Source organism: Aquarana catesbeiana, linkage group LG07 (genome assembly GCF_042186555.1).
Source record: "Aquarana catesbeiana isolate 2022-GZ linkage group LG07, ASM4218655v1, whole genome shotgun sequence".
NCBI classification, from domain to species: domain Eukaryota; kingdom Metazoa; phylum Chordata; class Amphibia; order Anura; family Ranidae; genus Aquarana; species Aquarana catesbeiana.
Genome location: NC_133330.1, coordinates 26,822,578 through 26,849,949, shown reverse-complemented (window position 1 = coordinate 26,849,949; position 27,372 = coordinate 26,822,578). Strand labels below are relative to the sequence as shown.

Below are 27,372 nucleotides of genomic sequence, written 5' to 3'. Positions count from 1 at the left end.
ACAGAACGGCGATCTGCCTTGTTTACATAGGCGGACATCAGGTTCGTGGGACCCGCTGTGTAGAACCGCATCGGGAGCGAGCTGCCAGTGGCGTGTATTTGCGCCCGGTACCCGGAAGAGCAGGATCATGTATATATACCCCTGCACCGCCCTGTAGCGGTAAAACCGCTATAAGGTGGTCGGCAAGTGGTTAAGGTTTGACATGTTTGGTATCTATTTACTCGACCCAACCTTTTCTTTTATATTTTACCAAAAACTGGGTAATTTATTGCTTTTATGTGCCCTAAAATTAACTTTAGTGTATTTTTTACTGACATTTTGTGCTTCATAAATTGTTGCACCACTATCATGTGACATAGAAAAAAAGAAATGGAACTACCATTGTTTTATTCTCCAGTGTGTCTGCTTTCAGAAAATATATGTTTTGGGAGTTGTATGTAATCTTTAGGCCGAAAATGGCTTTTTTAACCACGTGCAAAATATGCAAAAACAGGTCTGGCATTAAAAGGGGTTTTAACTTGTAACTAATAACAAGTTATTTACTGATAACTACAATTTGTTCTTACTAATTTATATTAGTAAATATTAGTTCACTAATTAATTAACTAATTATTACATTTATTTACTTATTAGTTCTAAATGTACGAATTTATATTAGAAAATATATTAGTAACTATTAGTATTATATTAGAAAATATATTAGTAATTATAAGGATTGTAATAGTAAATATATTAGTAATTATTAGTATTATATTAGTAAATATATTAGTAATTTTTAGTATTATAATAGTAAATATATTAGTAATTATTAGTATTATATTAATAAATATAGTAGTAGTTATTATTATTATTATTATTATTATTATTATATTAGTAAATATATTAGTAATTATTAGTATTATAATAGTAAATATAATAGTATATATTAGTATGTAATAGTAACTATTAGTATTATAATAGTAAATATATTAGTAATTATTAGTATTATAATAATAATAAATATAGTAGTAGTTATTAGTATTATATTAGTAAATATATTTGTAATTATTAGTATTATAATAGTAAATTAATTACAAATATATTAGTAAATATTAGTATATAATAGTAACTATTAGTATTAAAATAGTAAATATATTAGTAATTATTAGTATTATATTAGTAAATATATTAGTAATTATTAGTATTATATAAGTAAATATATTAGTATATATTAGTAAATATTATATTTAATATTTACTAATTTTTGTACTCATTTAATTACTAATAACAAATAACTTATCAAGGTTATTGGCTCCATTAATGCCTCCTAAATATGTAGTTCAAAGATCATATGACCACAGTGGGTGGCGTCACGTCGCCTATCAACGGAGCTTTGTGATGCCATTCATTCGACCAGCCTATAACAAACACGTTTCAGCGGCCGTGGGCGTGTCCTGTACTGTGATTGGAGGGAGGACGGGAGAGGAAGCACGTGCCCGAGCCGGGCGGAAGTGGCGCCGTGGGCCATGTGTGAGTATGGAAGAACTGGCAAATGGGGGAACTAGAAACACTTCACCGACACTTCCTCAGTCTGTGCTGTTAGCGCAGCTGGAGCCCGGTGTCTGGAGGAGGGATATTTATTGTGTGTTTTCCTCAGGTTAGACGCCTGCAGGTCACAGTATGGGGCATGTTTTTTTTCACGTGTGGCTGCACTACTAGTCTCAGCAGACCTGCTGCCATGGCAGGGAATTCTGGGAAGTATTATTACACTGCAGGGAGACAGTCCCAGCTTGTAAGGATTGCACAGGGACCCTCTAAGGCCCCATTCACACCTGTGTGATGGTGACTCGTGTAAACGCACGTTTTTTTCGCATTGGCTGTTCTGCAAAAAAAAAAAAAAACGCTCGTTAGCACGACACACAGGTGTGAATGGGGCCTTAGAGGGTCCCTGTGTAATCCTTACAAGCTGGGACTGTCTCCCTGCAATGTAATAATTGCACTGGGCTTTAAATACATGTGACAGACGCATAAGGTTGTCACCTTTTCTTTAAGCCAAATCTGAACACTTCATCGACGCATGGCAACCCCCCCCCCCTTAGAGTACCCCCCTTTAGATCAGGGTCCTCTTATATGGGCACCCCCACTTTAGGTTGGGTTCACACTTATGCGAATTAGAGGTGGGTTTCCCCGCATCCAATTCGCAATAGGAGGAGATGGAGCCGGTTCACATATCTCCGCAGCGGCTCCGGTGCGAATTGCACAGAGGTCCTGTGCGTCTTCTGGTCTGTTTCAGGTCCGAATTCAGCCCAAAATTCTGTCAGAAATCGGACCTGAAACTGTGAATGGAGACTAAGGATGAGCTCCGGCGTGTTCACATGCTGAACGCCAGGAAGTCGGCACGGCGCAGCGCTAATCACAGGTAGGGAGACATTTCCCAATCTCTGCAGCCACACATCAGGAAATGATGTGATTAGCGCTGCGCCGTGCCGACTTTCTGGCGGGCTCTACACGTTCAGTATGCAAACACACCGGAGCTCATCCTTAATGGAGACGCACTGGACCCCCTGCTGGGAGCCGCCCCGCGTTATAGTGTGAACCCAGCCTAAGAGACCCCCCCATTAGATCAGGCCCCTTATATCAGCGGCCCCCCCTTAGAGATCCCTATTAGATCAGAGGCCCCTTATATCAGCGCCCCCCCTTAGAGATCCCTATTAGATCAGAGGCCCCTTATATCAGCCCCCCCATTAGAGACCCCCATTCGATCAGGGACTCCCTTATATCAGCACCCTCCTTAGAGACCCCCATTAGATCAGAGGCCTCTTATATCAGTGCCCCCCCTTAGAGACCCCCATTCGATCAGGGACCCCCTTATATCAGCACCCCCCCCCTTAGAGACCCCCATTAGATCAGAGGCCTCTTATATCAGTGCTCCCCCTTAGAGACCCCCCATTCAATCAGGGACCCCCCTTATATCAGCGCCCCCCCTTAGAGACCCTCATTAGATCAGAGGCCCCTTATATCAGCACCCCCCCCCCCTTAGAGACCCCCGTTAGATCAGAGCCCCCCCTAGAGACCCCCATTCGATCAGGGACCCCCTTATATCAGCGCCCCCCTTAGAGACCCCCATTAGATCAGAGGCCCCTTATATCAGTGACCCCCTTAGAGACCCCCATTAGATCAGAGGCCCCTTATATCAGCGCCCCCCCCCCCCGAGACCCCCATTAGATCAGAGGCCCCTTATATCAACCCCCCCCCCTTAGAGACCCCCATTACATCAGAGGCCCCTTATATTAGCGCCCCCCCTTAGAGACCCCCATTAGATCAGAGACCCCTTATATCAGCGCCCCCCACTAGACCAAGGACCCCCTTATATCAGCGCCCCTGCCCCTTAAAGACCCCCCATTAGATTGCCTTACCATGTGGCAGCCACTGCGAGCCAGGAAGGACGGAGCTGGGAAGTGGAGCAGCTGTACAAAGTGGTAATTTCCTCCCACTGTGCACAGTGGCAAAGCGTGTTTTCAAAACCCCGGACTGTCCGGGTGAATACCGGACAGGTGGAAACCCTTACAGATGCAGCATGAGAAGCTCCCACGCCTTTTGTGGGCAGTGCGCTACACACTTTTTTTTTTTTTTTTTTTTAATAACTGAGCATTTTGGCACACGACAAACGTGCATTTCCTAGCCGTAATTAACAAGTAGACCTCATTCACAATAGCAGGGTCCAAAAAATTGTCTGAAAACGGTACACATTAAATGAAAATCGTTCGTTCTGTTCCCGTACAAGAAACATTTTAGGGTTTGTCCCTTTGTAAGATTTTGATCGGAACTCGGAAGGTTGGAATCGGCTGTCGAGAGTTGTGTACACACTTATCAGAAAAGCGTACGATTGTTCCTCGGAAGAAAATGTTCGCTCGATTTTATTATAGCGTGTACGGGGGGCTTAAGACAGGGCTTGACAAATTTGCTTGGAATCTAGGAGCCAGCTAAAAAAGTTAGGAGCCAGTTTTTTTTTTTTTTTTTGTAATAACAAAGATTACAGGTGGAACATGTAACATGTTCCCGAAGGTGAACTTATCCTTTAACCCTCTCACTACCAGAGCCGTTTCTGCGTTTTTTTTTTGCACACATTGTTTAAAAAAAAATCACTTTAGGCCTGAAGATTGCATGACCCCCCAAAACATGATATGTTTTCTGAAAGCAGGCACCCTGGAGAATAAAATAGCGGTAGTTCCAATTTTTTACGTCACACGATATTACCGCAAAAGGTTCATTTAAGGGGACACAAAAACACAATAAATTACCCAATTTTTTTGGTAAACTATAAAACCGAGGTTGCACTAAGGGCCAGTTCACGCGTTTCTGCATGCGCATTTTTTTTTTTCTTTTTTTTTTCTGCGTTTCTGCATGCGCATTTTTAACCCATTTTTGATGTGTTTCTGGATGCATTCCAGGTGCTTTTTTTTTCTTTTTTCCAGTTTTTTTTTTTTTTTTTACTATGCTAGGATCCAGTGCATTTTTTCTGCATTTTTGATGCATTCCAGTGCGTTTTTGATGCGTTTTACTGCGTTCCAGTGCAGGAAGAATGCGGCATGTTCTACTTTTTTTTTTCTGGAACTGAAAAGCCCTGGTGTGAAATATGTCATTGGAAACCCTAGATCCTACCTTTCATGCGTTTTTTTTATGTAAAAACGCACTGGACTGCATGTGGTGTGAATAGATGCCCAGCATGTCAAACCTTAAATTTGTGTGCGCCCGTGCAATGGCGACAAACTTCAGTACCTGATATTTTCCATAGGTGACTCTTTATAGGTCATCAGTTAAATGTTAAGAAGGTCTGATGCTAGAATTATTTCTCATTTAATCAGACCGGGCTGTGGCTCCCCAAATAACCGAGATAATCGCACACAAATCTGTTCCTATGGAGGAGCTACGGGCCGCTGTCTGGGGGGGGGGGGAGGGGGGCAGGTTCGGCATCACTGTGGGCCACACCCACATTTTGCTGCGGCACGCGATGTGCACCCCATTACTACTCTCCTTGGGGCACCCAAAGTGTTCGGGTTTGGCTTGAATAAATGGTGGCAACCCTAGGGAGAAGCGCGCCAAAACTCGCCACCCGAAAAGGTGCGGGAGAGTTCCTTTGGCGCCTTTGTCCCGCGTAGAGCAGACCATTCAAGTGAATGGGTTGCCCTGTGCTGTTGTGCAATAAACTAAAACAAAAAGCCATGCAGGTGTGGATGGGGGGGCCCTTAGGCCTCTTGCACACGGATGCCGACAAATGCCACGTTTAGATGACATAAGACAAAGCCTTTAGATTTCTCTCATTAAAAGGTGCATGTAAAAGACACAAATGTATGCAGCTCTTTCATCATTAATATACTAATAAATGTACATTTTAAATACCAGCATTGTAAGTGCCTGAATGTGACCTGGCATCAACCTCTTGCACAGCAGTGCTGGAGTGTGACCGGAAGAAGCAGCAGCTGATAGCATGCTGATAGGAGGAGAAAGCAGAGTGACAGAGAGATGAGCTCATCACTGGGCTGCATCTCCTTTCAGGCTGTGGACAAGTCAGGACCTGGGCTAAGAGGAAAATGGGCGGATTGACACCTTAACAAAGCAATTATTATTACAGACTTCTCTTATTTGTAGGTTGATTGGAGAGCTGATCGATGTGTGGAGCTAAGCTCTGAAGCCTGAGATGGAGTCTGTCCTGCTGGTGGCTCCAATTACTGCACTGGAGTTTATAGGCGACCATCTTCTTGCTGGTAAGATTTGTTTTTTAACCTGTAATAGCAATGTTGGGAAGGGGGTGGGGGAGGGGGGGTGACTATCAAAAGCAAATCAAAGGAGACCATGGAAGAGCATTGCTGAAAAAAAAAAAAAATTTGGGGGGAGAAGGTCATTAACCACTTCAGCCCCGGAAGGATTTGCCCCCTTAATGACCAGGCCATTTTTTGCGATACGACACTGCGTCGCTTTAACTGACAATTGCGCAGTCGCGCGACGCTGTACACAAACAAAATTTATGTCCTTCTTTTCCCACAAATAGAGCTTTCTGTTGGTGGTATTTGATCACCTCTGCAGTTTTTATTTTTTGCGCTATAAACAAAAAAATATCGAAAATTTTGAGAAAAAAAAACAATATTTTTTTTAACTTTTTGCTATAATAAATATCCCCCAAAAAATGTAAAAAAAAACTAGTTTCTTCATCAGTTTAGGCCAATATGAATAAACGGAGCCAAGGATAAAAGTTTAGGCCGATATGTATTCTACATATTTTTGGTAAAAAAATCGCAATAACCGTATATTGATGGGTTTGCGCAAAAATTATAGCGTCTACAAAATAGGGGATCGTTTTATGGCATTTTTATTCTTGTTTTTTTACTAGTAATGGCGGCGATCTGCGATTTTTAGCGGGGACTGCAACATTGCGGCGGACAGATCGGACACTTTTGACACTTTTTTTGGGAACATTGACATTTATACAGCGATTAGTGCTATAAAATGCACTGATTATTGTGTAAATGTCACTGGCAGGGGAGAAGTTAACACTAGGGGGCGATCAAGGAGTTAAATGTGTTCCCTAGGGAAGTGTTTCTAACTGTGGGGGGAGGGGACTGACTGGAGGAGGAGAGAGATCGCTGTTCCAAATCACTAGGAACAGCAGATCTTTCTCTGCTCCCCTGTCAGAACGGGGATATGTCTGTTTACATTGACAGATCCCCGTTCTGGCACTCCGTGGAGCGATCGCGGGTGGCCGGCGGACACCGCGGCCGCCAGCCACACGCATCGGTTCCGGCGTTGCGGGCTTCTCACAGCTTTTAAAGTGGACGTAGTACACCTATGGCGGTTTGTGGAGCCGTGCCAACCTGCCGCCGTATAACGGCGGCGGCTGGTCAACAACAGGTTAAAGTGGAACTTCACTCTTCCAATCAACATTGATTATTTTTAATCATCAGGCTGCTAGCATTAGCAAATAGATAGCAAAGTATGTTATATTTACTTTTTTAAACTTTTTTTTTTTATATGCCTTCAGTTACTTCCTGGTTTCTTGCCTAGGCAAATGATGTCATACATCCCAGGAGTCTTCAGGAGGGGAGGAGGGGTTTTCTCAGCTACGCACTCTCTCCTGCATGCACATTTGAACTAAGGGCAGATGGATTCCAGGAAGTAAATGCTACATGAATCATTTGCCCTTACTCAAGATGGCCACAGCCAGAAATGCTAGGGGGGTGTTTTTCATAGTGATTTCTTAACAAAATAAAGCATGGAGATAATGGATGGATGGGGGAGTTTGCTTTTGAATATTAAAAATGAATGAAATTGTGTTTTTGGTTTGTGGTGCTCAGTAGGGCTGGGGAAAAAATCGATTTAAATCTTGAATCGAGTTGAGAGGTCAAATCGATTCAAAATTTAAGCAAATCATTTTTTTTTTCTCACCGCGCCGGTCCTGAAGAGCTGCGGGCAGGAGTTTTTAGGTGAGGCTTCGGCCTAGTCCGCGAGGCCGGACGCCGCGGACTAGGCCGAAGCCGCGGCCTCGCCTAAAAACTCCTGCCCGCAGCTCTTCAGGACCGGCGCGGTGTCCAAAAAAGAAACTTGATTCGAATTGTGAATCGAGTTTTTTTTAAGAAAATCGCAGATTTTTTTTTTTTTGTGGAAAATCTTCCAGCCCTAGTGCTCAGATGCAGTGAAGATTCACTTTAACAAAGTACACTAAAGCCAGCTATACATGTATAAAAATGTCTCTGGTTCAGCAGGGACCGGTCAAATTTTGATCCATGTATGGGCAGGCTGGTGTACAGAAGTCAATCTACTGATCACCTTCTGTACAACCCCCCCCTGTCAGATTTTTTGATGCTCGATCACGCCAGCTATAACCACAGTGGTGATCTGTGTTTTCTGACAGCGGGGAAGTCTGTCCACAGTCAGAATACAGAGGCACAGTGGGGAGGATTCCCCCATCCATCTTGAATGTGTAGATGGGGGAATTGAGTCTTCTTTTTTTTTTTCAACACTCTGGTTGAACAAAAAAAAAAAAGAATCATCTGTGGGCTGCTTAGAAGTTCAAATATCTTTCAGGTTTTTTTAGCAGTCTGTGTCCCCACAGGAGAGTTTTTGACCACTTCCTGTCGGGGCGCCACAAGTGCAGATGATGGGATATATCTCCGTAAAAAGGATTGCAACAGCAGTAAAAGCATATTTAACTAGATGAGTGAAACATCTCTCAAGTTTTTATAATTTTCTGTGCTTTCCTGTCCTGGTGGCAACTGCATCTTCTAATTTGTTACCAGGTGTCACCAGGACAGGAAGAAAGGGTAAATCTCCCCAATGAGGACACAGGCAGCAATAAATACTTGGAAACACCAGAACCAGCACCGATGAGTTTGCAACAAGAGAAGGGAATCATTATAAAACTTAAAGCGGAGTTACGCCTAATTTTTTTTTTTTTACAAATACTGCAGCTGCTGAATTTTAAAATATGGACACTTACCTGTCCAGGGCGCCCGGGATATCGGCACCCAAAGCCGATCTGTCCCTCGGCTCTCGGGTGGAGGCGATGCCATCTTCGGTAAGGGAATCAGGAAGTGAAGCCTTGGTTCCCTACTGCGCATGCGCGATCCCACTGGTCCCTGCTGTCTTCTGGGACCTGTGTGTCTCCTAGAAGGCAGCGGGGCAGCAGGGGGTATGGATTAGACAGGTTTTCGCTCCCCCTCCCCCCTGAAAGGTGCCAAATGTGACACCGGAGGGGGGTGGGATTCCGAAAAGCGGAAGTTCCATTTTTGGGTGGAACTCCGCTTTTAAAGAAAATCTTCAGGATGTTCCCCCTGCCAATTGCCTCCCACTGTATTCTTTATTTCAAAAAACATATACATGCCTTTTTCCTGCAGTCTTTTACTGGCATCAGAGGGGCTGATGTTCTTCTAGAGCAGTGGGAGGTTGGCAGGCACTGTGGTGACTGAGGGCTCCTAGGGGGGCCCTGGGTGGCACTATGGGAGCTAGGAGACACTGTGGGAGGATAGGGGATCTAGAAGGAGGTCTGGAAAAGGGAGACCATGTCCCAGCAGTGATTTAGTAGAGGCTGGGCTCACAGAAAATGGGCAGAATTACATTACTGTCATTTAGCCATGAAGAGAACTGTCAGCGCTGGGCCTTGGTGGAAGCCAAGCGGAGGACCCTTCCAAAAAATTGGAGTTTCACTTCAATGATTCAGATAATATATATTTTCAAACAGCAGATTAATGCCTAATATACAATACCAATTAATAAAAAAATTAAAAAGTTCTTGTTTATTGCTCATTCTTTCATAAGCTTCTTCTTGTGTTCTAGGTGAAGGGCCCAACCTTACCATCTACAGTATAAAAGCCAACGGTACTAACAGTCCCAGAGTTCAGCAAAATGTGCTGGGAGGGTACACCATACACGGCATAAAACCTACTTCCACATCATGCCGGGCACAAGATGTATGCCAACTTTGTGTGTTCGGGAGCAAAGGGCTGACTGTCCTGGAGTTCAGCATCACTGATCAACATGTAAACCTGTCTCAAGTCTGCTGCCTTCGGTGCCTCCACGATTGGATATGGGATGTCCAGTGGCTTCATGAAGGTCCACAAGCAGCGGCCTACTTGGGCTTAGCCTTGGGCCACAATTCAGTGGCTCTTTATGATTATAAGAGTGGGAGGGTCTTGAAGGAAGTACACTGCGCTGAGAAATGCATCTTGTATTCTGCCCATTTTGTGGGCAAAACCTGGGAGGAGCTTACTCTGATCTCGGGGACGGTTTTCAACCAACTGGTTATTTGGGGGATGTGCGACCAGACAAACGGTGAAGGAAGAGTGGAGCCTCGAAGAAGGATAAGTGGCCATAAAGGTGTGATATTTAGCATCTTCTATGAAAAAGTTAAAGGGATGATGGCTTCGGCTTCTGATGACCGTAGCCTCAGGGTGTGGAAGGCTGGAGATCTTGCAGACTCTGAATCAGACATCCAATGCCTTCTTGTGCTGTATGGACACCAGTCCCGGGTGTGGTCTGTCAGACTTCTCCAAGAAAACATCGTCAGCATTGGAGAAGACTCGGCCTGTATCATCTGGAACTATACTGGTGATATTGTTCAAAACTTTAAAGGCCACAAGGGTCGCGGTATCAGGGCAGTCGCTGTCCAAGACCAGCTTGGGTGGGTGGCCACGGGTGGAGCAGACTCTGGTATTAGGCTTTGGCAAATAAAATGCAGAGCACCTTCATCTAATGGGCTTGTAAACTTAAATTTTAATTCCCCTGAAAGAATTGGAGTGCCAAAGGCAATTGCAATGATAGATACAAGCTGTCTTCTTGTAATGACAGACGTGGGTTCCATATACATGAATGACCTTATAAGCAATCAATGGACTTTTGTCCTGGCGGATGAGACCTATCGCTCATATAGTCTCCTGGACGTGTTCAGATCTTCAATGAACATTCTGTGTGCCATTGGCAATATAGCAGGGGGTGTTAAGATCTTCTCCGTGCCTTTCAGTGGTAGTTGCCCAGAGCTTAAGCTCTATGATGGTAAAGTCCACAGCTTGACCTGGGTTCCATCACCATGCTTGTCGCCAGACAGGTGCCATCTTTTCACTTCAGGTCCCAACGGAGTTCTGAACTGGCTTGAAGTCACATGTATTTCAGGCAACATCAACTCCATCTCGGTGAAGGGGTGTTTCAATTTACCAACCTGCAAGCAAAGGTGGCACACAAGCATAGCCTTTGTGCCTACAGAAAATGTGATAGTTTGTGGTGACCGCAGAGGGTCACTAATGCTGTTATCAATGAAGGTTACTGGATTATGTCATGGTAAAGACACAACGGGTACACCTTCAACAAGTGGTTGTCCACCATCTACTGGTTCCTCAGTAGATTCAGTTACTCTGGAGGGATGCTTGTTTCCTATTGTGTTCAGTCCTCCAGAACAAATAGAAGATCCTGTTTTTGTTCTTTATGGAATTCATGGTAAATTAGGGGTGACCTCAGTCACCTACCATGATGGCTTTGTGTATAGCACCGGCCGTGACGGACTCTACCGCCAGCTGAAGATCGAAGGAGGCCAGTTAATCTTACTCCGTAAACTGAAGTCTTGCAAGGGCATGGAATGGATTGAACGTCTATCATTTGTGCGGGATGGCAACTTACAGATCCTCGGCTTCCATTCCACCGACTTTGTGGTCTGGAGCGCCAAAACCAACGAGAAGCTTCTTTGCGTCCCATGCGGAGGAGGACACAGATCTTGGAGCTACAAGAAGAAAGGTCCTAGAGAAGTTTTTGCCTACATCAAATCTGGCGATATATTTGTCTACCGGAGCCAGCCGCTAGAAACGTTACAAAGTGTGCTGAAGGAGCCGTTGCATGGCCGAGAATTGACTTGCATTAAGTATGCTGGAAATGTGAAACTCAAAGAGAAACACATCCACATTCTGATTACAAGCAGTGAGGACACCACAGTGAATGTTTTCGCATTTAATGAGTTTTCCAAAGAGATTTGGCAGCTTTCAACCATCAGTGACCATCTATCCAGTGTGAGGACGTTGGCTTTGGCCAAAACCAAATCTCAGTCACTGGAGAATGGCATCCTTTCCTGTGTGCTCTTCACTGCCGGGGGTAGAGCACAGATAGAGTGTTACCGACTTCTGGTCCAAGCACAGGAAGATGTAGGTCATGTTACATGCCAGGTCATCCACTTGGCCTCCCACAGGCTGGACGAACACTGGGACAGGATGAAGAATAAGCATCGAATGATTAAGGTGGATCCAGAAACCAGGTGATTGTAAAATGGTGGAATTGACCTTTTTGAAAGGAAGCCTCTAGTGGCAATAATATGGTGGCTCCTGGCGGCTCCATGCTCCAGGGGGCCCGTGCCGCTGACCTGTACACATGGATAGGAGAGGCGGCGGGGCACCAATCCCCTCCATTTTCCTCCTGCAGCCACTGAAATCCCGTTTCTCCCTCCTGTAGTCATTCAGTGGCTGCATGAGGAAAACGGAGGGGATCGGTTCTTCTATATACCGCCCCTACTTTCCAGCTTCCCCTTCTTTCTTCTGCCCCCCCTCGTTCTCCACAGTTCTGCTGCCCCCCCCCCCCCCCGCACCACCAATAGCTGCTGTGGGTGATATGCCAGGATGCAGAGCAGGAACGGGGCCCATAAATATGCCATTTATTGGCCTCTTCTTTTTCTGAATGGACAAGGTCAGTGATCGGCACCAATCACTGATTCTGCCAAATCACAACTGAAGCGTAGTAAACTGTGTATGCTATGCTTCGGTTTGTGAATGAATGGGAAGCTGTGTACTGAGCTATTCCTGTTTATTCATTCTGTGCTGCAGAGATGGAAATTGAGGGCTGTTTCCTCAATCTCCTTTCTCTGTCTCAAAGGTAAAACATCAGAGGTCTGTTTAGACCCCTGATACTTTGCTAAAGCCCCCCAATGGGGCTCCTAAAATAAATAAAAATAAATAACACTATAAAAAAAAAAGGTAAAAAATTAAACGACTGACACCAGTGGCAGAACTACAAAGGTCACACTTGTGTCCGGGCCCTGGAGTTCCACCACTGGGCTCGGAGGGTCAGGGGGGAGCCCTTTCTTTCAGTTTCTGGCACCGGGGCCCTGAAGGTCCTAGTTACACCTCTGGGTGGCTTCCATTGCTCATGATTATGAATACTGGTTCCCTGGCTCTTTCTGTCTTCAGTCCCTTCTGAGGCACGGAAATATCAAAGTAAAGTCAAAACTCCCGATCCGCATACTTATTCCAGGTCAGTGCCTCAGAAAGTAGTGATGTTAGTGGATTTGTATGACAGCCAAGACACTAGAATTAGTTTTATTAGAAAGTGACCGCATCAGAGTAGAATAGCCTGTCAGCATGCTCTCTGTGTGGAAGCTGTGGTCTCTCTGCAGAGGACCAACATACCCCCCCCCCCCCCGCTGGGTCAGACCTAAAGTTTCCAATCAGAAAACTGTGTGCTACCTGCTGATTAGAGAGCTCTAGGTTTGACTCAGCAGGGAGGCATGCCGGACCTCTGCAGAGAGATCACTGCTTCCACTCTCAGAAAACAAGGGCTCTTGTGTGCAGCAAGCTGACAGGGTACAGGCTTTTCTTCTCTGCCCTTCTTGAAGCTTGTTGAAAGCCTGCTGAAGCCTGCTAGCAGCTTGTTTAAAGTGGCAATCAGCACTTCCATTAGGGCCTGTGCTCAACATTTTACAAACTGGAGCTGAATGGTACTTTGTAAGCTTCTTGAAGGCTCTGCAAATGGTTTGCAAAGCCTGCTGTTCGCACTGCCCTTAAACAAGCTGAAGCCCCTGTGAAACAGGCCTTAAAGTGGAACTACACTGCAGAATTACATTTGTATGTGAATAATGATCAGAGAAAGATCGATCGTAATCTGTAACTCTTCCTTACTGCCTTGTATCAGGTACATGTGTATCCAGGCCCTGGATGACGTTGTGCTGGGACGATCCTCCTCTGGTCTTTTCCTGGCAGCTGCCTGCAGTGACGGATCTGTAAGGTAGGTACAGGTACAGTTCAGGAAATTATCGGCGAACCCTCACTTCTTTATTCCTGACTTACTGAACTCAATAAGCAACAACACACGTACTATGTACAAACGTCATTTTCTTCCCATTTACCGGTACAGTAGTACCTTGGATCGTGAGTTATATGGTTAACGAGCGTTTTGCAATACGAGCTATTATTTTTTTAAAATCCTGACTCGGTTTGCGAGCGTTGTCTCGCAAAACGAGCAGGATTCAAGCCTCTGAGGTGTGCAGTACCGCATTTGGCCAGAGGTGCGGGGTGCACCAGTGACACTCAGAGCCGCTCAGAAACACTCCGTTCCTGAGTGCACCCGAGTGGCTCTGAGTGTCTCTGGCGCCCCCCCCCCCCACTTCTGGCCACATGCGGTACTGCATACAAAAGAAGTCACTGTGGAACGAATTATCTGAGTTTCCATTGACTCCTATGGGGAAACTTGCTTTGATATACAAGTGCTTTGGATTACAAGCATTCTTCTGGAATGAATTATGCTCGGAATCCAAAGGTACCACTGTATTTTAAATCCATGATGATTCTGATAAAAAATAATGATCTGTGTAGCTTAGTAATTTTATTTTATTTTTTAACCTTGCTGCTCAGTTCACATATGAGAAGGCAGCGGCTCACAGCAGGAGTCCGGTGCATCGTCGTTTACCGTTTCTGCCCAAATTTTTTTGCTGAATTCGGACCTGAAACGGACCAAAAAGACATACAGGGCTCCTGTGCCAATCACACCAGAGCTGCTGCGGAGATATGTGAACCGGCTCCATAGAGAGACGGTCAAAATATCCTGCTGTGCGAATTGGAAGCGAGGAACACCCACATCCAATTCACACTAGTGTGCACCCAGCCTTCAGGTAGGTTCACACTGCTACAAGTGCAGGTACATAGTCATGTACTGATGATGTGTATTACAGCGTGCTTGTGTGTGCAATGCAGTTGGATAAAATGCTGTCTACCCCATTTCTATTCAGAGCACAGCAAAGCATGCTTTTTTGTCTTGTTCTAGTGTTGGTACCAATGCAGCCCAATGCATGTTGTGTGAACATGCCCTTAAAGCCCTGCTCTGGGCACCAGAAAAAAATCTTCTTGCAGTAGGGTTTATATCGCTGCGCTACAAGGGGTAAATGCTTGCTAAGGTCAGGTTTGCACTAGCTGTGGCCTGCAGCTCACAGCAGGGGGTCCGGTGCGTGTCTGTTCACAGTTTCAGGTGCGAATCGGGTCAGAATTTTTGGTTGAATTTGCACATGAAACGGACCAGAAGACGCACAGGACCCTTGTGCAATCCAGACCGCGGTCCCCCCCGGTGGCGTGTGAACCGGCTCCACTGAGAGCCGGCCGCACTCTCCTGACATGCGAATTGGATTCAGGGAGCCCATCGGTGTGAACCCAGCCTAAGTCTAGGGGTAGAGGAACAAGGTGAAATACTTCTCTCTCTGTCCAGTAGTCTTTCTTCTATACAGTGGGGACGGAAAGTATTCAGACCCCCTTAAATGTTTCACTCTTTGTTATATTGCAGCCATTTGCTAAAATCATTTAAGTTCATTTTTTTCCCCATTAATGTACACACAGCACCCCATATTGTACACACAGCACCCCATATTGACAAAAAAACACAGAATTGTTGACATTTTTGCAGATTTATTAAAAAATGAAAAACTGAAATATCACATGGTCCTAAGTATTCAGACCCTTTGCTCAGTATTTAGTAGAAGCCCCCTTTTGATCTAATACAGCCATGAGTCTTTTTGGGAAAGATACAACAAGTTTTTCACACCTGGATTTGGGGATCCTCTGCCATTCCTCCTTGCAGATCCTCTCCAGTTCTGTCAGGTTGGATGGTAAACATTGGTGGACGGCCATTTTTAGGTCTCTCCAGAGATGCTCAATTGGGTTTAAGTCAGAGCTCTGGCTGGGCCATTCAAGAACAGTCACGGAGTTGTTGTGAAGCCACTCCTTCATTATTTTAGCTGTGTGCTTAGGGTCATTGTCTTGTTGGAAGGTAAACCTTCGGCCCAGTCTGAGGTCCTGAGCACTCTGGAGAAGGTTTTCGTCCAGGATATCCCTGTACTTGGCCGCATTCATCTTTCCCTCGATTGCAACCAGTCGTACTGTCCCTGCAGCTGACAAACACCCCCACAGCATGATGCTGCCACCACCATGCTTCACTGTTGGGACTGTATTGGACAGGTGATGAGCAGTGCCTGGTTTTCTCCACACATACCGCTTAAAATTAAGGCCAAAAAGTTCTATCTCGGTCTCATCAGACCAGAGAATCTTATTTCTCACATCTTGGAGTCCTTCAGGTGTTTTTTTAGCAAACTCCATGCGGGCTTTCATGTGTCTTGCACTGAGGAGAGGCTTCCGTCGGGCCACTCTGCCATAAAGCCCCGACTGGTGGAGGGCTGCTGTGATGGTTGACTTTCTACAACTTTCTCCCATCTCCTGACTGCATCTCTGGAGCTCAGCCACAGTGATCTTTGGGTTCTTCTTTACCTCTCTCACCAAGGCTCTTTTCCCCCCGATAGCTCAGTTTAGCCGGACGGCCAGCTCTAGGAAGGGTTCTGGTCATCCCAAACGTCTTCCATTTAAGGATTATGGAGGCCACTGTGCTCTTAGGAACCTTAAGTGCAGCAGAAATGTTTTTGTAACCTTGGCCAGATCTGTGCCTTGCCACAATTCTGTCTCGGAGCTCTTCAGGCAGTTCCTTTGACCTCATGATTCTCATTTGCTCTGACATGCACTGTGAGCTGTAAGGTCTTATATAGATAGGTGTGTGGCTTTCCTAATCAAGTCCAATCAGTATAATCAAACACAGCTGGACTCAAATGAAGGTGTAGAACCATCTCAAGGATGATCAGAATAAATGGACAGAACTTGAGTTAAATATATGAGTGTCACAGCAAAGGGTCTGAATACTTAGGACCATGTGATATTTCAGTTTTTCTTTTTTAATAAATCTGCAAAAATGTCAACAATTCTGTGTTTTTCTGTCAATATGGGGTGCTGTGTGTACATTAATGAGGAAAAAAAAAATGAACTTAAATGATTTTTTTTTTTCTTTCTTTTTTAGGTTTTTCATGATGTGTGAGGATTTGCGGAAGATGATTCTTGTGGCGGAGACCTTCTATCACCAGCGATGTGTACTGAAAGTGGAGGCTTTTGTCCACCGATCTGCGGACTCTGACAGGTGATGATCCATGAAGATTACTGTAGTATTGACTGAGCACCCGACCTCCTTTATTGTGACCGCAATCCCCGCTCAGCATCCGATATCCATGCCTGGCGGTGGCGAAGCCATATTTGTGCTGCTCCTCTTACTTCTGTCCATGCCCTTTTATTTCACCAAACATAAACAAAATGTAACTTTTAAATGTCGTTACTTCTATTGGCCCTGCCACATAGTAACAATATTACAGTGGTTGTAAAGGCTGAAGGTTTTTTTTACAAACCATCAGTGTGCAACTCCCGCCTCAGCATCCCCCCAAGCCCCCCCCCCCAATACTTACCTAAGCCCAATCTCAATCCATCGAGACCAGGTCTCTCCCTCCTGATTGGCTGAGAATGGCTCCCGCTGCTGTCAATCACAGCCAGTGAAGCGGGGGGCGGGGCTGAGTGGCGCACTCAGGAGCGAGCATGCATGAGTGCCCCCACAGCAAGCAGCTTGCTATGGGGGCATTCGGCAAGGGGGGAGGCCCACAGCACCGTGCAAAACCACTGCACAGAGCAGGTAAGTATAAAATGTTTGTTAATTTTTTTTTTTTACAATATTTTTCCTTTAAATCCCTTTTTAACTAATAAAATCACTTTTTTGAGTCCCCATTCCATACATTTCCATCTGTATCGCATTTCCCTGAGGCGGGAAGAGAAGGCGCTACCGCCACGTCTCTCCCTTATCTCTTAAATCGCCACACTTAAAGTGATATTAAAAGCACATTTAAAAAAATAAATAAAAAACATGTCATACTTACCTGCTCTGTGTAATGGTTTTGCACAGAGCAGCCCGGATCCTCTTCTTCTCGGGTCCCTCGTTGGTGCTCCTGGCCCCTCCCTCCTGCCAAGTGCCCCCCCAGAGCGAGCAGCTTGCTATGCGGGCCCCCGAACAGGCTCGCTCTCGAGTTGCTGCTCTGTGTGTCCATTCACATAAGGAGCACGGCCCACCCCCACTCTCTCCTCATTGGCTCACTGACTGTGATTGACAATGAGGAGGAGACCTGGGAGAGCCGCTGCTCTTGTGCTCATCGCTTGATCGAGATGGGGCTCAGGTGAGTATTGGGGGGGGGGGGGGGTCCACACAGAAGTTTTTTTACCTTTTATGCATAGAATGCATGAAGGCAAAAAACCTTGAGCCTTTGCAACCGCTTTAAAGCGGAGATAAACCCAAAGATTTAACAGTTTTAAAAAATATAGGAGCAGCTCTCATCCTTTTTATTTAAGCACCAAGTTTTTTTGGATATTAAGTCTTATGTTGTTGTTGATAAGTATTATTTGTGTGCTTTTGTTTGTTTTGTTGTTGTTGTTGAGCCAGGGTATGCCCAATAAAAATAATTTTGAAAAAAAAAAATATAGGAAAATATAAATACGATAGGAGGGTTAGGTTCCGCTTTAACCACTTCTGGACCGCCGCACGCCGACATACGTCCTAAGTAATAATAATAAAAACGCCTGAAAATCGCTCTGCTGACGTGTGGATGCAGCCTTACACCTAACATAAACAAAGTGTAAATTTTTTAAATTTCGCTACTTCTTGCATTCACAAATAAATCGCCCCTGCTTGTACCTTCGCTAAAGCGTAACTAAACTTAAAGCCGAGCTGCACCCAAAACGGGGAGCTGCGCTTGTTCGCACCCCCCCATCCCCTCCATTGCCACATTTCACACTTTTTTTTGAGGGGGGGGGGTTGGGTACCTGGTTTTGACAGGTACCCGCTCCCACTTACGGGTAAGATTACCACACGGCGATCTACAACATTCCTGGCCCCTCCTACCCCCCCACTGGCTTCTGGGAGACGCACACAGAGGTCCCAAAAGATGGCGGGACCAATCAGAAAGCTCAGAGTGACTCGTGCATGCGTGGTAGGAAACAGGCTGTGAACCACAAGGCTTCGCTTCCCGTTTCCCTTACTACAGATGCTGGCGCCTGCTCCTAAAGCTTAGTGACAAATCGGCTAGGGGTGCCAAAATCGCAGGCACCCTGGACAGGGAAGTGTCCTTGTATTAAAAGTCAGCAGCTACAGGATTTGTAGCTGCTGACTTTTTTAATTTTTTTTTTTTTTTTTTTTTTACAGACTGGAACTCCTCTTTAAAGTAGTAAAACTACTGCTGTGATCAGGCAGCTCTTTATTGAAGAAGAGACATGCAACTTCTCTTCTGCAGTGACAAACATTTACCTGTCTGCTCACAGTCTTCTATAGAATGTACTCTGAGCTGCACATGCACAGTTCTGCATTCATTCCTGACACACTCCAGCTGTAATAGAATGACTGACTCACATGCGCATGTGTGGGGTGATGTCATTTCCCCCCACCAGCCAATCAAGAGGCTGGAAGAGCCACTGCATTGCTGGAAGGTGAAGGTATTTCTGGGAGGGGGGTTCTGTCTTAAGGTTAGGTTCCCTCTTGTAGATCTGCATATTCATATGTTTTGATGTGTATTTATTTGCTTCTATTAAAGACTATGGGACTGAAAATGCACATTAACGCACCATAGAGATACACAAAGTGTGAACGGGCCCCATATAAAATAATGTTAATCCTCTTATTGTGCAATCTCTCCCATCAGCCATGGTGTGTAAAATTGCACAGGTGTGTGAACAGGGACTAACCGTCTTTTATTTTCATCATTGTCTGACACATTTATGTATTTAAAGAGGAACTGCAGTCTGCTCACATAATTTGTAATAAAAACATCTTTGCCAGTTCTGAAGCTTCCCTCCAACCACTTTGCATATTATTTTATATATACTGTGATTCTGTACTTGCTAAATATGCTGCAGAAATCTCCCTCCACCGAGTCTGGCTGCAGCCATTTTAACTGTGGGCAGCTGAAGCTGCTGCCTGTTCACTTCCTGGATATACACAGACACACAGAGGCACACCTCCAGCCCTGCAGCTCTCATTGGCCCTCTTATGACTCGTCCCCCCTCCCTTCCTGGCAAATGTCATAATCCTAGGCTAATGACCAGACAAGAGGAAGTGGGCTGTATAAGGTAATTACTGGCAGAACAAAATGTTTTACTATCCAAAGTTAAAACAACAACAACAAGGGCAGAAGATTTAATAGATGGAAAGATGAACAAATGACTGAAGTTCCGCTTTAATAGATTTAGTAATGTGGTTTTTTTTTTTCCTACTGCAGAGTCTGGCTGTGCAGCGCCTCCACTGACGGCCGCATTGCATTCTGGGATGTAACCAGCACTGTAGGGTGCGCTCACAAGTTGCTGGACAATGAATACACAGATGGCCAACCTTGGGGTGAGTCCTCTCCACCTTTACCAATGTTGTTCATATTTTTCTTTCTAGTTACTATAAATGACAGTTATGTCCCGCCACTTCCAGCTACTATGTAAACCCTAAATACCACGGGACCAGTTGGGTGCCAGAGCCCAGGAACCCGCTCCGTGCCATGAGCAATTTCAGAGAAAACAGGCCGCACACCAATGAAGTCTCTCAATTAATTTTATTGAGTAAATGAGCACATACAGCACACGCTGCCACTCTTATGCCCCGTACACACGATCGGACATTCCGACAACAAAATCCATGTTTTTTTTTCCGACGGATGTTGGCTCAAACTTGTCTTGCATACACACGGTCACACAAATGTTGTCGGAAAATTCCGATCGCCAAGGACGCGGCGACGTACAAGACGTACGACGAGCTGAGAAAAATGAAGTTCAATAGCCGGTGCGGCTCTTCTGCTTGATTCCGAGCATGCGTGGAATTTTGTGGGTCGGAATTTTGTGTACACGCGATCGGAATTTCCGACAACGGATTTTGTTGTCGGAAAATTAGAGATCCAGATCTGAAATTTTGTTTGTCGGAATTTCCGACGGAAGATGTGCGATGGAGCCTACACACGGTCGGAATTTTCCGACAACAACAAGCTCCCATCGAACATTTGTTGTCGGAAATTCCAACCGTGTGTACACGGCATTAGCCTAAAGCCACGAGACTAATGGCCCATACACACGAACGAAAAATCGTACAAAAAAATACAGCTTTTCGACGCGATCGTGTGATAACATCGTATCGTTAGTACAGAGCTTTCGGGAGCTTTCGGGAGGCGATCACAACAATTCTCCTGATATTATTCGATCAGACAAGCATGAAAATTTTCCTTGCACGATGTCGGTACAGTTGTCGTCCGAAAATACAATACAACACATGACATCACTTCCGATTTTTTTTTTTTTTCTGTCGTAAGAGAATTTTCGTGACTTTAGTAACCTATTCAATTTCTACTTGCGACTATTAAGCGAAAAAAGTCGTACGATCTGTCATACGATATTCAGATCGTGTTTTCCCGGCCATTATGTGTTTCACCAATAGCTGGACTTAATCATAGAGGTCTATGGGCGAAACGCGCTAGGAGTGTGGCTTTTGGTGGAAGGATGGCAATGTGTGCTGTCTGTGCTCATTTATCCAATTTCAATTTTTTTGTACCTGTTTGTTTTTGTGTTCATTTGTAGTATCGCCCGTATGCAGAAAGTGACCGTGATGGGGCTTGGAGTGAATTATGCTGGGGGTGCCAATTTGCCTTACCTCTTGGCAAATGAGTTAACTCTTTTTTATTGAAGAGTTAGGCTGTCCTCGCCCATCTCCAAAGCAGTTTACTACAGTTATTTTAGTTTGTGTTTCTCCACAGTCATTAGCCTGCAGGAAGGACCTGATCTTTGTAAATCCTAGTGCTATTACATCATTGGCTATCAGCTTTCAGACTCTGTGAAATTGAGCAACAGGCTCGCCTTTATGCACCTCGCCACTGTTGCACATGCCCATCTGTCCTCTGCTTCCCCCCCCCACTGATACCTTCATCCTCCGGGTGGGAAGAACATACATGGTGCTCCCAGGTATTGGGCTCACTGCCCTTCCTTTTATGTGACAGCTCTGGTGATTGGCTCAGCATTGTCACATGGGAGAGGACTCTGACTGGAATGGCTCACAAGTTACTTGGGACTTCCTTTACTTGCTCCTGGAGGCTAAATGGAATAGTGGGGGGGTAATGGGAATATACAGTGCCTTGAAAAAGTATTCATACCCCTTGACATTTTTCACATTTTGTCATGTTACAACCAAAAACGTAAATGTATTTATGTGATAAACCAACACAAAGTGGCACATAATCTTGAAGTAGAAAGAAAACAATAAATGGTTTTTCAAATTTTTTACAAATAAATATGTGAAAAGTGTGGTGTGCATTTGTATTCAGCCCCCTTTACTCTGATACCCCTAACTAACCAGAACCAATTGCCTTCAGAAGTCGCCTAATTAGTAAATGGAGTCCATCTGTGTGTAGTTTAATCTCAGTATAAATACAGCTGTTCTGTGAAGCCCTCAGAGGTTTGCCAGAGAACCTTAGTGAACAAACAGCATCATGAAGGCCAAGGAACACACCAGACAGGTCAGGGATAAAGTTGTGGAGAAGTTTAAAGCAGGGTTAGGTTATAAAAAAAGATATCCCCAACTTTGAACATCTCACGGAGCTCTGTTCAATCCATCATCCGAAAATGTAGAGTATGGCACAACTGCAAACCTACCAAGACATGGCCGTCCACCTAAACTGGGCAAAGGGAGCATTCATCAGAGAAGAGCCAAGAGGTTCATGGTAACTCTGGAGAAGCTGCAGAGATCCACAGCTCAGGTGGGAGAATCTGTCCACAGGACAACTATTAGTCGTGTTCTCCACAAATCTGACCTTTATGGAAAAGTGACAAGAAGAAAGACATTGTTGAAAGAAAACCATAAGAAGTCCTGTTTGCAGTTTGCTATAAGCCATGTGCAGGACACAGCAAACATGTGGAAGAAGGTGTTCTGGTCAGATGAGACCAAAATTGAACTTTTTGGCCTAAAAGCAAAACGTTATATGTGGGGGAAAACTAACACTGCACATCACCCTGAACACACCATCCCCACCGTGAAACATGGTGGTGGCAGCATCATGTTGTGGGGATGCTTTTCTTCAGCAGGGACAGGGAAGCTGGTCAGAGTTGATGGGAAGATGGATGGAGCCAAATACAGGGCAATCTTAGAAGAAAACCTGTTAGAGTCTGCAAAAGAGTTGAGACTGGGGTGGAGGTTCACCTTCCAGCAGGACAACGACCCTAAACATACAGCCAGAGCTACAATGGAATGGTTTAGATCAAAGCATATTCATGTGTTGGAATGGCCCAGTCAAAGTCCAGACCTAAATCCAATTGAGAATCTGTGGCAAGACTTGAAAATTGCTGTTCACAGACGCTCTCCATCCAATCTGACAGAGCTTGAGATATTTTGCAAAGAATGGGCAAAAATGTCATACTCTTTCCATTTTCAGATGATGGATTGAACAGAGCTCCGTGAGATGTTCAAAGCTTGGGATATCTTTTTTTTTTTTTTTTTAACCTAACCCTGCTTTAAACTTCTCCACAACTTTATCCCTGACCTGTCTGGTGTGTTCCTTGGTCTTCATGATGCTGTTTGTTTACTAAGGTTCTCTGGCAAACCTCTGAGGGCTTCACAGAACAGCTATATTTATACTGAGATTAAACTACACACAGATGGACTCCATTTACTAATTAGGCGACTTCTAGATGTGCAAAGCTGGTAGAGACATCCCCAAAAAGACTTGCAGCTGTAATTGCAGTGAAAGGAGGTTCTACAAAGTATTGTCTCTGGGGGGCGCTATTCAAATGTACCCCACACTTTTCACATATTTATTTGTAAATATTTTGGAAAACCATTTATCATTTTCCTTCCACTTCACAATTATGTGGCACTTTTGTGTTGGTCTATCACATAAAATCCCAATAAAAATACATTTACGTGTTTTGTTGTAACATGACAAAATGTGGAAAATTTCAAGGGGTATGAATACTTTTTCAAGGCACTGTATAGCTAGGAAGGAGACATTAAAGTGAACTTGCTGCATGTGAAAGCATGGGTATCACATAACTGGCAGCAGAGCCTGAAATTCTGAGGAAGCCCCGTATGCGTGGGCCGAATGCCGGCGTCATCAAGCCGGTTCAATAAAAACTGTCATGTGTATGGCAGCCGGTCCGACAGAAGCCGGCCTGTTTCCTGATGGCATTTCTTCAGCTTTGGTAAAGAAGTGAGTTTTAGTTATGCAGATTCTAGTAATACTGGTTGTAGGATATGAGGATTAGCGAGGTCATCAGAGCGGTTGCTATTGTGAGCTGAAGAGGAGAGTTTAGCCGCTAAATGCTGTAATGCTAGCGGCCGCGGCTCGTGTTTTGGCGAGGTTGTCGAGCACTTCAGGTGATCCGGGCACATCAATGAGGCTCATTACACATTCATGAGGTGCCGAGTGATTTCCTCAGACTTTTGACAATGCAGAGAATCCGATCTGGGACACATCTATGACATACAGCCACCGGGGGTTATGGTGCGCATCATTACTCGCCAGCCGAACACCGTGACGGTCAGCGTCCGGCCATGGCAATGGCAGAAGTCCTTTGTTGCCCTCAGAACTGTCACTGCTTGTACTTGGAATCAGCACCTGACCCTGTCTACCAAAACAAAAACAAAAAAATTAAGATGAGCGAAAAATTCTGAACAGACGCACTCTGAAGAAAATTTCTTGTGCCTTTATTGAAAAATCGGAATCACACTGTACAAGCCACAGCAAAGTGATACAGACAAGAGCTGACGCGTTTCACACTAAGCGGAAAGCTATGAGAAAGCACAAACGAGAACCTCATGTAGATGGGATTTTAAGGGCAACATTGACAAAGAAGAAAATTTAAAAAACGTAAATTTTATTTATACAAAAATTTAAAAGCAATTTTATGCAAGCAACAGGTATATAAACAAAAAAAAGAAAAAAATGTGATACAATACAGAAGTGGCAAAAAGTTATTGAATCCAACTATGAGAAAACACTTTCCGCAGTGTGAAACGCGTCAGCTCTTGTCTGTATCACTTTGCTGTGGCTTGTACAGTGTGATCCCGATTTTTTTTTTTTTTCAATAAAGGCACAAGAAATTTTCTTCAGAGTGCGGCTGTTCAGAATTTTTCGCTCATCTTCATTTGCTATAGGAATTAGCCAGCACCTGGGGCTCTTCAGTTCTAGAGGAAAAGCTTTTGCTCTGGTCAACCTGCTTGGAGCGGTGGTCCCTCCCTCTTTGGACTTCTGGACTTGCGTGCAAAAAAAAAAAAACACTGCACTTTGCATCTGTTGCACTTTGCATCTCTATGTGGCTTCTCCTTAGGATATCTTATCAGAGTGTGCCTGATGCAGAATATAAATCGGGTCCCATGGAGAAATTTTTGGGTAAGTAATAGGTCCCAAATATTACTTAAGCCAGCCCTTGATGGATCGAAATTTGGCTAGTTTGGCAGGGACCAGCTGAGATTCGATCCATCTATGGGCAGGCTGATTGTACCCAAGTCAATCCATCCACTTGGGTGCAGCCAGCCTGTCAGATTTTTTTACATGTGAATACTGCTGGCGGCTATAGCCACTAGCAGTAATCATTGTGTTGTGCCAGCTGGAAGACATACGGTACCCCCCTCCCCCCACCCTGTGCAGTACCGGTACTCTTATAATAAAGTTCCTTTTCCTGACAATAATTCGTACAAATCATTTTTCTTACAGACCTGGGATCGGCCTGCTTCACCCTCTCCGTCCACCAGTGTGGCATCAATAGCTTACACCTACGGAACACAATGGAGGGTCAGTACCTGCTGGCCAGTGGAGGAGATGACAACTCCATCCATGTTTGTAAGCTGGAGCTGGATGGTAAATCTGAGGATGGACAGACAGGTGGAGTTCGTCTTCTCCAGTCATTCTCCATCACCTCTGCACATGCTGCTCACGTCACCGGCCTGCGCATCCTACAGCACGACCTTCTGGCCTCGGCCTCTGTGGACCAGCGCCTGACCCTGTGGAACCTCAGTGCAGACGGCCTCCTGCACCTCACCACCAGGTTCTGTCACGTGGCTGATGTGTCCGAGCTGGATTGTTGGACGAGCGGGGATGAAGGACACTGGTGTGTGCTGTGTGGGCAAGGACTGGAGATCGTGGTGTGCAAACGCTCAACGTGACATTCCATTGTGATCATGTGTATAAGAAATAATATGTAGGAGTAGATCTACACGACATTCGTAAATAATAAATCTCATTTCATCTGCTGGAGGACCTGAGTAGTGGCAATACATTGAATGAAGTGGCTTTGCCGGAGTCTCTGTGTCTGCACCAAGCGGTGTACTGGATGTCCGGGTCTGAATACACAGCATATGTTTGAATGAGGCTAATCGCTTCAGGTTTATACATTATTCAATATGAACATGGGCAAGGGAACCTATAAATGGTTTGGTCTTCTCTATAAAGTTTCATCTATTTTTATATAATGTCTTATTATGTATGTATGCATGTGTGTATGTGTATATGTGTATATATATATATATATATATGTATATGTATATATATATGTATATGTATGTATATATATATATATATATATATATATATATATATATATATATATATATATATATATTATCATATCATTTTTATTATTATTATTATTTTGTTTTTACAAATGCACAATATGAGCTATGCTTGCTTTCTCACTGCCCTTCTCTAATTGAATCTCCTAAATTGTAATCTTCTAATGCAGGGGTCTCCAAACTACAGACCACAGGTTAAAGCTGGAGCACTGCAAGATTTTATCTGTCCTTCGGATGGAGAACCTAATGTGGGGGGGGGGGGCTCAGATGGGGACGCTCATGTAAGGGGGGGGGGGGCTCTGATGTAAAAGGACTCCGATGTAAGGAGTGCTTTGTCGGGGACTGATGTAAGGCGGACAATGAAGGGTAAACACTGATGGGGGCAGTGATCTAAAAGGGGACTCTGATGGGGAGACTCTAATGTAAGGGGGGACTCTGATGCAGATTCTAATGAAGGGGGGACTCTGATGTAAGGGGGGACACTGATGGGGGCGCCAATGTCAGGGGGGACACTGATCTATAGGGGGACTCTGATGGGGACCGTGATGTAAGGGGATGCTCTAAAGGAGACTCTAATGTAAGGGAGGACTCTGTTGGCACCCTGATGTAAGGGGGGGGCTTTGATGGGGACTCTGATGTAAGGGGGGACTAGGATGTGAGGGGGACTTTGTTGGGGACCCTGCAGTAGGGGGGACTTTGGTAGGGACCCTGATGTAAAGGGGGACTAGGATGTAAGGGGACTTTGATGGGGACCCTGATGTAAGGGGGACTTTGATGGGGACCCTGATGTAAGGAGGACGTTGATGGGGACTCTGATGTAAGAGGGACTTTGATGGGGACCCTGATGTAAGGGGGACTTTAATGGGGACCCTGTTGTAAGGGGGACTTTGATGGGGACCCTGATGTAAGGGGAACTTTGATGGGGACTCTGATGTAAGGGGGACTTTGATGGGGACTCTGATGTAAGGGGGACTTTGATGGGGACTCTGATGTAAGGGGGACTTTGATGGGGACCCTGATGTAAGGGGGGTTTGATGGGGACCCTGATGTAAGGGGGACTTTGATGGGGACCCTGATGTAAGGGGGGTTTGATGGGGACCCTGATGTAAGGGGGGGGGACTAGGATTTAAGGGGGACTTTGATGGGGACTCAAGTTGATGTGGAATTTCTTTGCTC

At 44.9% G+C, this 27,372-nt stretch overlaps 1 protein-coding gene across 1 annotated transcript; it reads left to right on the top strand.

Annotated features, from left to right (window-relative positions):
* The first annotated feature begins 1,449 nt into the window (after positions 1 to 1,449).
* On the top strand, positions 1,450 to 26,134 carry WDR6 (WD repeat domain 6). Its single transcript, XM_073591833.1, has 7 exons — positions 1,450 to 1,509; positions 5,629 to 5,744; positions 9,307 to 11,764; positions 13,411 to 13,503; positions 16,603 to 16,719; positions 19,886 to 20,001; positions 25,343 to 26,134. Exons 2-7 carry the CDS (start codon positions 5,678 to 5,680, stop codon positions 25,789 to 25,791), a joined length of 3,300 nt encoding a protein of 1,099 aa, XP_073447934.1. The 5' UTR covers positions 1,450 to 1,509; positions 5,629 to 5,677; the 3' UTR covers positions 25,792 to 26,134.
* The last annotated feature ends 1,238 nt before the right edge of the window (positions 26,135 to 27,372 follow it).